The sequence below is a fragment of the Alosa pseudoharengus genome, unplaced genomic scaffold (assembly GCF_046254945.1).
Source record: "Alosa pseudoharengus isolate Yale_2024_CS ecotype anadromous, Long Island Sound unplaced genomic scaffold, YU_APseudo_1.1 YU_APseudo_1.1_scf_22, whole genome shotgun sequence".
NCBI classification, from domain to species: Eukaryota; Metazoa; Chordata; class Actinopteri; order Clupeiformes; family Clupeidae; genus Alosa; species Alosa pseudoharengus.
The window spans coordinates 31430814-31446682 of NW_027468680.1; the positions used below are offsets into that span (position 1 = coordinate 31430814).

Genomic DNA, 15869 nt, shown 5'->3' on the forward strand with positions numbered 1-15869 from the left:
GCTAAGGCTATCCTCTTTCACTAATAACTTTAATGGGCCTATAAATCTCTTTGTGGATTATCATCCTGTTAATGTGTTTAGCGTGATTATGCATTAACAGAAAGTGCCGCAGGAAAAACGATTGCTCAGATACTGTTAAAGTCATTGGTAGCCTGCATTAGTTATTCAAACTTAAATAGTTCCAAGTTGCAACTGCAAGCATTTTCCTAAACATGTGTAGGCTACATCAATAGCATATAAAACGTGGTATTTAACCCTAGTTGATAACTTCTATTACACATTTATGGATGGTAGGCTATATTTATGTTTTTTTAAAGTAGCCTATAAACTTCATTATTTTCATTATTGATATTTTATAGGCCTAGCCTATTATTGATATTGTTAGGTTAGGCCTAGGCTGCAGCCTAAGTCGCAGTCATGAAGTTGCGTTTGTGTTTAGATAGATAGATTTCCCTCACGGGATCAAAAGAGTATACTTATATATAGATAGATACTTTATTGATCCCCAAGGGGAAATTAAAGATGTTTATGCTTATATTTACATTTATTAGCAGACGCTTTTGTGCAAAAATGTAGCCTGCATTATATTTTAACCAAAGACCAAACGAAACACAGAGAGGTAGCCTACTTTCAGTATTCCCAGCGAAATTCAACGCAGGGTTTCGTTTTTGTTTAGTGGACAGGATGCCCCAACTTTATTTGTTTCCAGTTTTCGGAGCCTGGCTGCCTACAGAGACCGGGATTTTTTACACTGTATGCCTACGGAATGGGCAGCTGGCGGTCGTGAGGAGATGTTTGTAAATGTGAAAAAGAACAGAACATACTGATAACTCTAATGAGAACCAATCTCTTGCTCTTAAAGGATTCAATTACAACTTCTGCTCTAGTCCTGTGTTGTGAGTGCGCTGACTTTTGCTGAAATCTCCCATATCGCGCCTTTAATGCATGCTTTTCCATTTGAATATATATATAAAAAATACTATAACCAATAACCATTAACCATAATTCTTAAATTCTAAAAATCTTAAAATCCCTCTTCCTGAGTTAGGTCTCTGTCCAGACATCGCCTACAGGAGAAGTTCTAATTTAGGAAGTCATCCATGGTTAAGGTGGAGTTTCATTGTCCATTCAGAGTCAGTGAGAGAATGAAGAGATCATGTCTTTCATCATGTCCACAACTGCCTTCCTGTGAAAGCGGATGGATTTCCCACATAGGTTACAGCGAGGAAGGCGGCACACAGTCTGTTCAAGTAGGCCTATGAACCACTAGGTGGCGCACTTGACCAATATATCCCATTTCTTTCACCTTTAGGCCTGTCTATCGGCTGTAGGCCTATGTTTCAGCAGACTAAACCAAAAGCATTAGTCATCGATTCAAATTATGCCAAAATGAAATCAAACCTCATGCAAGTACTATTACTATTTAGTTTGTTTTTCTTAATCACATAAACTTTGTCAGCCAGTTAGAAAAGACAGCAGTGTCTATTTTTAGGGAACTCCAAATGCTTCTTTTTAGTCACTGACATTCAGCTGGTTAACTCAATTTGCGTTACTCAGACAAGGAAATCTAATATGTAGCCTACTATTACCGGCATTGGGCTGAGGAGATATCTAGCAAAGAAAAGAAAAACATTTTGGAATGAAAAGCTTGTTCCTTCGCCACTGATTCCATATTTGTGCATGACTAGGCATGACACAAGAAGATTATCATCATAGGAGCAGAACACACAGAACATACTGATAACTCTATGAGAACCACTCTCTTGCTCTTAAAGGATTCAATTAGAACTTTTACTCTAGTCCATTGTGTTGCTGTGAGTGTGCTGACTTTCCGTGCACCTTTAAGCCATGTCATGTCCCTACCGTTAAAAAAGCAAAAGAAACGAAGCTCAGGTTGTAGACCCGTCAGCCCTGTCTCAGCATTCAGACACCCGGTCAGTAGTCTCAGTCTGTGACTCTGAGGGTGGGCCTCACCTTCTCTGTCCTAAACCCCTTTTGTAGCAGGAGTCAGCCTACCGCCTTTATTTGTGTTTCACTCGAGTCGAGTCCCTTTAGAAGCAAAACCCAAATGTGAAGTAGCACTGGACTCCAGAGCATCACAGATTTCACAATGTCCTGAAGATCTTTGTTTGTATTAAGCAGAAAATATTTCTACAGTAAGTAGACATCCATTTATCACCATTAAGGTAACCACAACAGATATGATAAATGACTTGAATACACATTGTGAAAGTCACTTTTCCTGCCCAGGGTCACAGCCTATGTCTGTATTTCCAGAGAAAACCTGCATTAACAAAGCTGTACCTCTCAGTCAAACCAAACATGCTTAACAAGCTAACTGTGCTGCAGGATTGCACAGCTGATGTGAAAGACTGGCGGCACTATATGGCCATCTAAAACGCATGGTCACTGGCGAATAGCTTAAATAAATGTAGGGGTTTGTCCAGTCCACATTGGGGTGGTTTGTTATCAAACGTCGGTCGCCTGGTGCAGAAAGGCGGTTCTTATGTTTCTTTATCAGTCATGGGTGTGTTTTGGGTGTAACATCCTTTAAACCAATGAGAGTGACATCTGTCAATCCCTTTAACAGCAAGCAGCGCAACTTCAAACAGCGCATCGGTATTTTGATGGTCACTGGCGCATTTGAAGGAATCTGCTTGCACATGAGACCGTATGGAACAGGTATTCCACTACACCATGCTTTACTAAAACCTAGCAGAGCCTACACGCATCTGCACTCGTCTATTATTTGAACTCATTGGCAAAGTGAAACTGACTTCACCGTGGTGTCATAGCCAACGATGAACACTTATAGTTAATTACTTTCACTATTGACTGACAATGGGTTACCATTGAAAACATAGCCTCGAAAAAGCAACACTTACCCCAATAATGTTCGAATGACTGAATAAAAAAACTAAGGACATTTATCCTGCACAGGAGTTGCTGCTTACATCTTGTGACAGACGCATTTATATAATGTTGGCTTCCTTAGTGAATGATTCCACATGTCTCTGCTAATTTATTATTATCATTTTTATCCTTTTTGTTTGTTTGTTTTGGGTACTGTACTGTATATTGTTTTTTCCTTTTGTTTCTTATATTGAGTTAAGTTTGTGTTTGGTAGTTTGTCCTTTTATTTATTACTATTTTATTATTATTATTATTATTATTGTTTGGTTTCTGTAAAGCACGTTGTGCTCTGTGCTTGAAAAGTGCTACATGTATATAAATAAATTGTATTATTATTATATTATTATATTAAAATAATGAATAAACAATCTTCTGTCTCTATTACATGTGCCTGGATGTTTTTAGATGAAGCTTGTTTGTTCATATCACCTCTCTCCAGTGTAGCGACTTGTGACTGGTCATTCCCTTACAATGAGATGCCGTTTGGCCTGTCACCTTGTGTCTGGTCAGTCCTCTGCAGTGAGGCATCTTACACAGCGCAGTGAAGAGCAGTTGTTTCCCTCCTCAGGCCAGAGAAAGGTGAGCCTCTCCTAGGGAGGGGGCACTGTTCTCATGTAGCCACACACAGCTGGCTGTCAACATCTGCTCCTCACAATGGACCATATGGGCTTGTGGGGGGTGGGGGGCAGGGAGGGTTCTTCCTACCTCAGTCTCATCAGAGTCATGAAGAATGCCAAGATATAAATCCAATTGCACAAATGAAAACTCTCTTTCTCACATGCATGCACACACACACACACACACACGCACACATACAAGTATTCACCCCCCTTGGATATATCCTCTTTTACTGCTTTTATAAATTGAATCTTGATCTATTTAATTTGACCTTTTTTAATAATAATTTACAAAAATCCACTCTTTAATGTCAAAGTGAAAGCAGATTTCTACAAAGTAATGTTAATTAATTAAAAATATATAATGTAAAATAAGAGATTGCATATGAGTGAGAAGAATAATGGTGGAGGCCACAAAGGCACCTATGAAAACTCTGAAGAAGAATTCAGCATTATTATATGGAAATCCTGGAGGACAATCTGATTCAGTCTGCATGAGAACTACGACTTGGGAGCAGATTTACTCTCTAGCAAGACAATGAGCCGAAGCCTACAGCAAAAACTACAAAGAAATGGTTTAAAGATAACACGGTGAATGTTCTGGTGTGGTTGAGTCAAAGCCCAGATCTAAATCCTATAGAAAATCTGTCACTGGACTTAAATAGGGCTGTCCACATCTGATCCCCTTCCAACCTGGCAGAGCTTGAGCAGTTTTGCACAGAAAAATGGAGTAAAATGGCAGTATCCAGATGTGCAAGCCTAATTGAGACCTATCCATGTAGACTCCAGGCTTTAATTGCGACCAAAGGTGTATCTACTAAACGCTGAATTGAAGGGGGTGAATATTTATGCAATCACTTATTTTGCATTATATATTTTTAATTAATTAATTAACATTATTTTGTAAAAATCTGCATGCACTTTGACATTGAAAAGGGGATATTTGTAAATTATTGTAAAAAATCCAAATTAAATTGATCAAGATTCCATTTAGAAAAGCAGTAAAAGTGGAAATATGCAAGGAGGATGAATACTTTTTATAGGCACTGTACTTATGTTTGAATATTTTTGCTTTTATAATTCCAAAAAAGTGTACTGAAAGCAGGATCCTACATATACCCGTATACAAGTCTGCAGCCATCTGAGAACAAGAGGAACTGATCTCTAGTCTCTTTTATATCCCCAAGTGCATCAATTATCTTCCAAGAGTCTTTTTTGTTTTACTAGGCATTGTTTTCCTCTTATAGCCACAATTTCCTTTGTGGTTTGGAGAAATCGACTCTCTTTCATTCTTCATGTTTTGTTTCAATAAACTTGCACAAGGGTGTGCATACAGTATTTCATCAAATAGTAGTCTGATTATAACCACAAGCTGTTCTGAGGTAAAAAGTAAAACACAAATCGCAAGACCACTTTAGTCAAACTGTTTATTTGATCAATTCCAAGGAAAACATTCTAAACCGTAAAAACAGCTGAACAGTGTGTACAAAGTTTATATTATTCATTACGAAAGCTGGTGTCTTCAGTTTAAGGGAAGGGTCGAGAGTAACAAATAAAAATCTTAAAAAATAAAAAAAAATGTAAAACTTCTCCCTATTTTCAAAAAGGTGACAGGGAAGGCAGAGTGGGCATATGCATAGAAGACAATCAGAACTAAAATGTGAGCATTGCTTACAAAGTAAGAATTGAAGTCAATAGAAATAAAGAAGTTAAAAGTCGTTACATTCATTAGAGTACATTGAATGAGTTATGTATTGAAATTGCCGTTTTGTAATCCGAACACTGTGTTTGTTTTTCAATTTCTTTAAAAAGGCATATTCAGAAATGTTTCCATAAATGTTTACCTACAGATTCACCTATCTGTACACAGTTAAGTATGACGTTCATTGTATGTCAATCGCTGTAAAAAAAATTGTATGGTATTTACACCAAATTTCAGTCGACACTTGTGGAATAAATGTGGAATAAATTGCCTTCAACGACAAAGAGTAACAAAGTACAGAGAAGTGTACAAATGCATCAAACAGTTATCTTTACTCAGGGAGGCGGGGGGATGCAAAGTGCATGTCATGGCCCTGATCCATCCCCTCATTCCCACCCACTGCTTCTGTCATATAAATAAGATCAACGGAAACTTGGAGAGTTATATGGAGGTTAGAAATTTGGAGGTCCTCTGCTGTGAGTGAGATTGAAGGCATGAATCGTGACTTGACGTGAGTGTGTCTCCCCTAAACCAAAAAAGCCAGTTTGTCTCTGAGAGAGAGAGGAAGAGTGTGTACTATAATGGTGACCTCACTGAGGCTGTGGTGAAGGCACTGGGACCTTGGTGTCCCAATACAGGAAAAACCCGGTTAAGAACAACAAAGAGAGAAAGAGAGGGAAAGAGAGAGAGAGAGAGAGATAAAAAGAAATCCAGAAAAGTACCTGAACAGCTATGTGGGATTTGCAGAGAAATTGCTGGGGAGTGGGGCAGATTTCAGGAAGAAAAGAAACACACAAGCACTAAAATAAGGACAAGTGTGTCTATGTGTGTGTGTGTGTGTATGTGTGTGTGTGTGTGTGTGTCTGCGTGCGGGTGTGTGTGTTTGTGCGTGTGTGTGTGTGCACGTGTGTGGGTTTTGGGATGAAGGGGGTTGGTTAGGTCCAAAACAGAGTCTTGGGTGGTATCATTGTTTATTTATCAAAAGACCAATATCTGTACTTAAGTTGGTCCCATACACTTGGTCCCAGTTTTGAAGTGACGTTCTTAACAACTGGACAAGGTTGTTTCATGCTGGACAGCATTGGTATAATATTAAGAATGAAGTCCTTCTACTGGGGTCATGATGCCTCTGCTTGGTCTATTGCTGTATTGCACATGTCTAAGTGGTGTAGCAGGGGCAGTTTGAGGTGGATGGTCCACTGTGGAGGCAAAATGATCAATACAAGGTCAGTTTTGATTTGACTGGACTTCTGTTATTAGAGATACATCTTCGGAGGACAGGACAGTCTCAGTGAATGGACCTCTACATTCTCAGAGACTGGTGTCAGATCGACAGTGAGTTTGACTCTCTTTCTTTTGAGAATAATTGCCCAAAAAGGAGCCTTTTGAAAAACTATTCATTTGGGGGGCATTAGGGGACAAGGAAGAATTCTCAACATTGAGGTCATGATTGGTCCATAGCAATATAATATATATTTTAGTTTTCAGTCTTTTAATTTTAGGTGAATTCAGACACAGGAAATCTAATTTCTCCTCTTTACCCTGCCATTTAACATTTGTTCTCTTTCAGCATAGTAATCCATCCCATTAGCTGAATCTTAATGAACATTAGGATTGTCTGATCATGGCGATTCATGTTGGAAACGCAATGTAGTGTAACCTCTTTCACATCCCCGGAAAAGACAGCAAAAATAAATCTAAGGCCACAAAAATAACCAGAGTTCTTTGTTCTGTTTTTTTTCTTGTTTCTTTCACATCTTCTCCTTAGGTCTTTTTTAACATAGAGAGATAGAGAGAGGGAGAGACAGAGAGAGAGAGAGAGAGAGAGAGAGAGACAGAGATGTCTGTACTAGAACACAATCAGAGACTTGTGCAGGAGTGGAAGGAAAGAAGGAAAGAGAGAGAGAGGAGGAAAAAGAGGTGAGGAACATGCCACAGTCCTGGAGCGTGCAGTCTGCTGGGATGGCTGGAAATGAACGGAACTGCTGGGGAATGCAGAGGAACGTGAGGAGGACCTTCTAGGCGGTTCCGCTCGCCGAGTAGGAGAACTGGGGGAAGTGAGGTCTCCGTTCGCTGTCAAAAGACTCCATGCTCTCGTCTACTGGAGAGGAAAGAGAGGGATAGATGGAGACAGATGGGGAGAAAGAGTGATGTTAGGGCTGAGTGGCAGGAACAAGAGAACAGAGCCCGTGGATACCAAACCTCTGAAGAACCCACCACCCCCACCACTGAATAACACTAAACTTCATCATCCATTAGCTACCATATAACAATGGGCCTTTTTAATGTGTGCCTCATAACAATTCACAGTGAACTGATTCCCTCTGATTCAGTGTTACAGAAAGATGACACCTAGGAGTTGTGGAGATTCACATTTAAGTTTCACATCCTCCAGTGAAGGCATAGCCATGGGTCAAGCTGTATGCACTTTAATACACAGACTTACTGAAATGTGGTCTGTAAAATAAAGATAGGCAATAGCCCTTAGCTCCACACTTTAGTGATTTCTCTTTCCACCTGGCCTGGGAAAGATTTTCAGAAATGTTCCTATCAGTGAATACCAACAAAGTAATCAAAGGCAATTTTGTATTTCTGCAATGTAAATTAGTTAGTGTATGTCCGTCACTCTGGTGTAATGCCGATGCCAATGGCAATAAGAGACAGAGAGACACTGTGTGTGTGCATGTGTGTAAGTGTACTGAGAGAAAAGGTGATCTCCAAACCTTGTCCAGGTGGAGTAATCGTGATGGTCTGTGCAGTGAACTCCTCATCGAAATACCGTGTGTCTGTTTCTGAGGTTACCTGGGGCTTGAAAGGTGGGACCAGCTGCAAAGTGAAGATTTAGTGTGTGAGATTTCAGGTCCACTACCGCCCCCTTCTGGTAGCCTCAGGTAGAACGCTTATGATTATGATGGTTATTTACTATACAATTCAAAAACTCAAATTTAATGTTCATGAAAGCAAGGACTATGAATGCCAAAAATATTCGAAATGAATCTATATTGCATCTAAATTGCCATCCAGAAAGCCTCATAATGCATTTAATTGAAAAAAAAAAAAAAAAAAAAATGAGGGCAAATGTCTTACTTTCTTTTCATAGACATCTTGCCACACAATGCCAGCAAAGAATTTGTGCTGCATGATCTCCTTGGCGTCGTCAGGTCCACCTCCTAACCTAAATGTCCAAATGCATATATGTCAAACAGACAGCAGACCGCCTGTGGACCACATACATCCTGACCGATACATACAGCCCAACATTCCTACATATAGATGGACAATACTGATAGTGTTTATGCTAATCTCCATAAGCACACGAGTTACAGCATAGCATGATGACATTTCACAGATGAAGATGTGGAAAAATGGATTTCCTAATTCAAGACTGCCCCGATATCACGTGCTGGGGTCTGGGGATATGCAGTGGATGAGAGAAGGAGAGAATGAGCTTCTGAGTGACTGAATCTGTGGGTGGGAGAGTTTCAAAGTTACTGAATGACCCACTCCTAAGGGGAGCTGGTGTAATCAATTAATGGGTACATGAATGTGCTGAGTAGTAGTGAATGAATTAATCAATAATGAACCAATGAATGAATGAATAAGGGACTGACTGCACTGCACTGCACTGCACAACGTGTGTGAAAGTGAATGAGAGACTGAAATGATGAGTATAAGTAAGAAATGAATGAATGTTTGCACCTTGCATGCACCTTGGACCATATGGAACACTATTTCGATCAGCTGTGTATTCAGTATATGGAGAAATGAAAAAGCTGACGTGACTTGAATTGAATGAGTACATGACTGTGTAGATGGAGGACTGGCATAGGTGAGTTTGGGGGTGTCCTCACCTCTGAATGAATAAAGAAACCAGTGAGTGACATTTTGGGACTTGTGAATGAATGAATAAATTAATGAATGAATGAATAAATTAATGAATGAATGGATAGATGGATGGATGTGTGAGTGAGTGATGAGCCCAGGGGAGTGCGCTGGCTGTGCCCACCTTTGCTTGGGGTCCTTCTTGAGCAGGCCGGAGAGGAGGGACTTGGCCTCTGGGGAGAGGGTGCGGGGGAAGCGGATGTCCTCCATCAGGATGAGCTCAAACAGCTTCTCGTGGTCCTGGTTGTAGAAGGGCAGCCGCCCGCACATCATCTCATACATCACCACGCCCAGCCCCCACCAGTCCACCGCGCGGCCGTAGTCATTATCCTCCAGCACCTGGACACACACACACACACACACACACACACACACACACACACACACACACACACACACACACACACACACAAACATGTTATACATTCATTACACACAAACACATCCTCTCATAAATGACCACTCCCTGACCACACCAGTATACATCAAAGCTGTAGTCATAATGCTCTAGCAACCTGAAGAGGAAGACACACACACTCATTATATACAAACTTCACACACACACTCATTATATACAAACATCACACACACACATTCACTCACACACATTACCAGACATTATACAGTATAGACAAAAGCATTGGCACACCTGCCCTTACACCCACAGGAAGTGCAATGGCATCCCATTCTAACTCAATAGGCATTCACTAGTTCGCCCTTCTATATGATTGCTCAGCTAGTCTAGAATGTATGGGACTAGTGCGTGATTGGCAAGGTAGCTGTCCGTGGTCCTGGAGTGCCTGGAGCGGACATCGCGATAGAGCGATGACCGCTTGCACCCCCCTGTGTAAGGAGGATGAGTAATCAGGGCAATTGGTGAAATGGAGGAGTAGGGGGAGGAGGGGGGATGATTTCGCGAACGTCGGAGCATGTGACGTTTGGAAAAGGAGGTCGGCTTAAATAGCCTACCCTGCGGCGGCAGTGGGTGAGTTAATTGCTGTCAATCATCCCGAAGGCTCCTCCCGAACTTTGTTTAGAAAACATCATTTCACTAGTTCGCCCTTCTATATGATTGCTCAGCTAGTCTAGAATGTAGGGGAGAAGTGCGTGATTGGCAAGGTAGCTGTCCGTGGTCCTGGAGTGCCTGGAGCGGACATCGCGATAGAGCGATGACCGCTTGCACCCCAAAAGATCACAGAGAAAGCCGCTACCAACTACGTAAGTGCTTGCTGAGCGAGTCGTAAATCCGCTAGATTGGAGCGGATGTAAGACTGGTAGGCATCCGAGGACCAACGGCCCAGTATTTTAATTTGTTGCTCCGATAAGCCGCTGAGCGCAGCTGTTGTGGCAGCTCCTATCCTGAAGGAGTGTGCGGAGTAGCGATCTGCGGGAAAACCGGATTTGACTAGAATGTTTTTTAAGAGTGTCTGGAATCTGTGGCGAGTAATGGGTAGCCCTTCGTCTGACACGAAGAGCGTGCTAGTAGACGAAGCTTGAGCTGACCGATATGAGATGTAGTGAGATAGGTATTGGAAAGGCTGAAGATCTGAGGCGGAGTTAAAAATGAATATGGAGTGTCCTTTTCGGAACTGATCGGTTTTACTCTGTTTGAATGGTGTCTTGGTCTAGCTGCTCTAGATCTGCGATGCACGGGTGGACATCGGGAATGAAGAGAGACGAAGGGCATTTAAACTCGCTACATCTCAGCAGCCCAAAAAAGGGCAGTAGAAACATAACGGAGATGGTGAAATCGGAATGTGGTGATATGAACCCTTTGCGAAGGGTATCGAGGCAGGTGGCGAGAATGCTTGAGGTAATGGGAAGGCGGGAGTCTTGGGGGACTGGCTGTTGCCTACGGATACCTTTGATTAACAAGCCTATCCTGGTGTCGGAGAAGGAAGGGCATTCGGAGCCGTGGAGGAGTTTGTAGATGAAATGAATGCCAGCTAGGTAGACTCTAATGGAAGAGACTTTGATCCCGAGTGAAGTGTGGGCGTAGGTGATAAATGATGATATGGTGACTGCATCGAAACTGGGAAATGGTAGAGAGTGCTTTGCATGGAACTGTTTGAAGCACGACCAAGCAGTCCGGTAGGACTGCATGGTCCTGGGTGCGAGGGCTTGGAGGGCTAGGTCGGCCGTGATGGGTTGGAGATAGCTGAGGGGGTGGTTTATAGGAAGATGGTCTCCGAAAAGCTGGGGAGTGGATTAGGGTACGGGTCCGCCTCTGGAGCCAAGCTTCTGAATCTCTGGAAATTAAGACGAGAAAGAGAGTCAGCAATTTCGTTGTGGCAACCGGGGACGTGCGCGGCTCTTATAATGAACTGGTAGCTGGCTGCTATCCAAATTAGATGCCTAATGAGAGGGGAAAGCGCAGGCGATTTTGAGCGCGAATTATTTATGACGTGCACTACGGCTTCGTTGTCGCTGTGGATTAGCACGCTCTTGGAGGTCCACTCCTTCCCCCAGAGTAGGGCCGCAATGACTACGGGGTAGAGTTCGAACATGGCTGACGATTCGTTTTCCGTTATTAGCTCTCTGAACTCTAGTGGCCAAGGGGATGCAAACCAGCGCCCTTTTAAAAAGCCTCCGAAGCCTATTGAGGGGGCTGCGTCTGTGTACAGCTGGAGGTCTTCTGGAGATGATTGGCAGTCGTCGTAGAACATGCACAGACCATTCCATTCGTCTAAAAACATCCTCCAGAGTTTGAGATCGGCCAGGCACTGGGCATCTAGAGATACTACGTCTTCGAGAGATGGGGTTGCTGAGGCGCAGTTTAGGAGATGCGAGATGAAAGGGCGGCCCTGTGGAATGATTTGCATGGCGAAATTGAGGTGGCCTAGAAGGGAGAGAACTTCTTGTTTGGTGTGAGATGGTGAGGTTATAAACTCGTTCAACAGTAAAGAGATTCTGTCTTTTTTCTCTTTAGGGAGAGATGAAGAGAATTCTTCGGTATCTAAGATGATGCCGAGGAATTCGAGTTTGGATAAGGGACCGCACGTCTTCTCTTCTGAGAGTGGGACTCCCAGTTTGTTGAATACGTCAATTAGCGTGGAAATGCCTAGGGCCGGTGGGTAGGAATTGGGGATAACTACTAGAAAGTCATCCAGAAGATGAACGAGAAATGGGAGCTTATAATTATTTAGGAGAATCCAGCACAGGGCTTCTGATAGCGTATCAAAAATGTTGGGACTGCTGCGGCAGCCGAAGGTGAGGCGAACTGCAAAATAGTATCTCCTATGCCATTTGACTCCGAAGAGGTGCCAGAATTCGAGATCGATGGGCATGACTTTGAAGGCTGAGGTGATGTCCGCTTTAGCTAGCCAGCAACGTCTACCTGCCTTTTTGATCAGAGCGATAGCGTCGTCGATAGAGTGGTAGTGCAGCGAGAACTCTTCTAGTGGAATCAAACTGTTAATGCTGGGAGTGGTACTATTGTGCGGAGCTGAGAGGTCGATGATCAGTCTCTTTTTCCCTGAGTATTTGCGCGTAGCTACGCCTATGGGGTTGATCCTGTAGACTGGGAATGGAGGCTTGGTGAACGGACCGATCATAAAACCAGATTCAACCTCTTTGCTTAGGAGTGAGGTGACTACCTCTGGATCTTTGACGGCAGATTGTAGGTTTTTACAAACGAAAGACTCTGTAGGTCTTGCTAAAACACCTGGATGGAACCCATGCGTCAACCCCGAAGTCAAATAGTCGCAAAATTCCCTATTTGGATTGGACTGGAGTTCTGAATGGAGAGCAGAAACAATGATTGGAGTAGAGAGGTACTGTTTAAACTTTTTATTTATGTTCTTGAGTGCGGAACATACTGACTTGGCATGGGCGCCTGCGCAGTAGCTGCAAACGTGGAGGTAACGGCAGGAGGATTGGCGACACTGATCGAAGTTAAATCTTCGGCAGATTTCTCAACCTTTCCAGGAACGCTCGTCCTCTTCCCTGGCTTCTTCTGCCGTAGCATCGTAGATGCGGGGACGATAGGATGAGGATTTAGGGGCTGTGGAGCTTGTGCTGGGGAGTTGATGGTCGGGGTTGACTAGTGGACACTCGGCCGCGCCGTGACTGGGGCTATTGCAGAGGGGACAAGATGGCTTAAGTCCCAGAAAAACGCGGTTATGGAGCTCCGTATCGAGCGCGCCCCAGTAGGGGTTTTGGTTCCAGAGGCCGACTCTGGCAGCGCATTTAGCTGAAAACAGCCGGTGGTACGTGTAGAAATGCGCTCCCCCGTAGGATACGGCTAGACCGGCGATGATGGCCAGGTAATCGTTCAACTCTTTGCGTCGGCTGGGGAACGCGAAACAGATAACTTCCGTGTAGTTAGTGAAAGCTACGGTGAACTCGGGAAATGACAGGGTTTTTGATGCTGGGCCAGAATGTTTTAGAGAAAAAACCAGTTCGCTGCAAACTAGATCCCGGTTATGAGAGGGAATAGGAAGGGAGGGAAGAATGGTAGAAAGGTCTACGTCTGCACCTGACAAGATGAGGTTCCTGGTGGACGCTGTGACGGGTGGTGCTTCGAATGCTGCAGCGTGAGGAGGCGGTGGCAGGGCCTGTGCTGTGGCTAAAGAATAGTTTTGCGGCCGGAACGGGACGTCGTGGTCCGAAGCACTCGCTGAATGCTGATGATAACCCGCTGCTGCGGGCTGGTCTAGCGCGGAGCCGGGGAAGAAATGGGAAGGGAGAAAAGGGGAGAGGGAGGGAGCGGTCGCTGACGCGACCGGAAGTGGAGCAACCTGGGACAGGGTCGCGGGAGGTGGGACGGGGAAGGAAAGAGGGTTAGGGGGGAATAGCGACGCTGTCGCTATCGGCGCCAGCTGAGACCAGGTGCTCGCTAACTCGTGTGAGAGATGGGGAGCTAGCGAGGTGAATCTTCTAACTGACGCTTGGTGAGTTGAGGCGTGCAGTGCAGACGTGGCTCCCGGAATGGAAAGGGGAGGGGGAAAAGGGGGGAGGGAGGGAGCAGTCGTCGGAATGACTGGAGGTGGGGCAGCCCTGGACCGAGTCCTGGCTAGGGGAGGTGGATGGGGGAGGGAAATAAGGGGTGGGGGGAGTAGCGACGCTGTCGCTACCGGGGCCGTCTGGAGAAGTGGGGTTGGACCCGGAAATACGGCGGAGATGCGGCGGGAATGGGCCTGAGCCGCTGACGTGGCAGTGGCTGTGGCTGAAGCAGCGGAATGATACGCTCTGAAGCGTGTGGTGCCGGAAGGTCCTGTCGGCGTGCCCGGTTCGCGAGGTGGCTGGTGGTGTGTGCTTCGTCCAGCTGAATGGCCGGCGGAAGGAACCGCGCCGGGATGCCAGAAAGAACAGCCTGCTTCCTGGTCCGGGGAGGAAAACAAAGTGGGGGAGCAGGAGGGCGAAAAGACCGGGCTATCCGACTGCGTTAGAAGGCGGAGGAGATGGAACTTCCTATCCGACCTACGGAACGCGATGCCGCGGGAATGGAGAGTGCTGCGGATGCGAGACACTGTCCAGTGGGTAGGGTCGTCGCCTTGCTGGCGCTGGGTCCTGGTGCTGCCGCGAGTTGAGGCTGCTGAGCGGGAAATACTGCCCCGCACGGGGGCAGGAGAGGAGCACCTTCTGCGACCCTGTGTCCTGGGTTCCCTACGCTGGCGGCGAGGGGAACGAAGAGGATTATTTTCGCCCGGCGGAGGGCCCTGGGTGTCGGGTGTTGGCGGGACGAAGTTGTCCTCCAGATCGCTGGAAGAGGCGTGGATTTCCAGTTCCATGTCTTGTCTTTAGCAAACAATACGCAGACTGGTTGATTTCGCGAACGTCGGAGCATGTGACGTTTGGAAAAGGAGGTCGGCTTAAATAGCCTACCCTGCGGCGGCAGTGGGTGAGTTAATTGCTGTCAATCATCCCGAAGGCTCCTCCCGAACTTTGTTTAGAAAACATCATTTACTGTGAAGTCAGTTCCCCATGTGCAGCTAGAACAGCTTCCACCCTCTTAGTATTTGTGAGGCAAAGCACTGATGTTGGAGAAGAAGGCTTGCCTTGCTATCCCTCCTCTAGTTCACCCAAAGGTGATAGAGTTCTCTGTGGGCCATTCCCTTTTATCTATATATTGCACATGTCTATGGCCAGCCCCCACCAGTCAACATCACAACCAGAGTCATTGTCTTGCAGCACATGAGGAGACACACTCATTATAATAACATACTCATAGATATTGGCCACATTACACGCAAACCTATATAGAGCCAAGTCAAAACTACAATAACACAATAACCAGCCATTGCCCTCCATCACCTGTTCTTCAGAGCTTTTGCATCTACAACAATCACACTTCAGTACAGTTCAGGCCTTTGAGTAAGTGCCCCAAGTAATACATCTATTCAATATGACGAAGTGCAAAAGAAGAAGACAAATAAGTGCACTATTAAAGGTGTTGAAGATGTTAAAGACTGAGGACACGTTATACAGACACATCACACCCAAACATACAGTAGCTGTGGCCACAGCCCTGCATACATTATCTCTCTCAGCGCTAGATAGGGTTACACACACACACACACACACACACACACACACACACACACACACAGTCACACACACACACACACAGGTAACGTTAACCCATGAACACATTAACACACAAACACACACCTGGATAATACTTAAAAAGGAAGCACGTCACACAGCACACACACAACTTCCTTTTCATCACAAAGGCAATTCCCCTTTCTGCTGAAGAGTCACTCATCAGGGCCGGCAGAAATCAGCACACATGTCAAGAGGCACACTTAGAG

General features: G+C 44.7%; 1 protein-coding gene across 2 annotated transcripts in view; it reads right to left on the minus strand.

Moving 5' to 3' along the window:
- Positions 1-4943: 4943 nt before the first annotated feature.
- Positions 4944-15869, minus strand: part of akt1 (v-akt murine thymoma viral oncogene homolog 1) — a 61409-nt gene continuing 50483 nt past the window's right edge. Inside the window, exons 11-14 of one of the 2 annotated variants that reach the window (XM_076299728.1) lie at positions 9239-9453; positions 8320-8407; positions 7956-8058; positions 4944-7330 (exon numbers count right to left, since the gene is read on the minus strand). In XM_076299728.1, the coding sequence (XP_076155843.1) occupies positions 7251-7330; positions 7956-8058; positions 8320-8407; positions 9239-9453 (486 nt within the window). In that variant the 3' untranslated portion in view covers positions 4944-7250. Of the gene's footprint in view, positions 7334-7955; positions 8059-8319; positions 8408-9238; positions 9454-15869 lie in introns of both variants that reach the window. The other variant, XM_076299727.1, reaches the window with a different exon arrangement.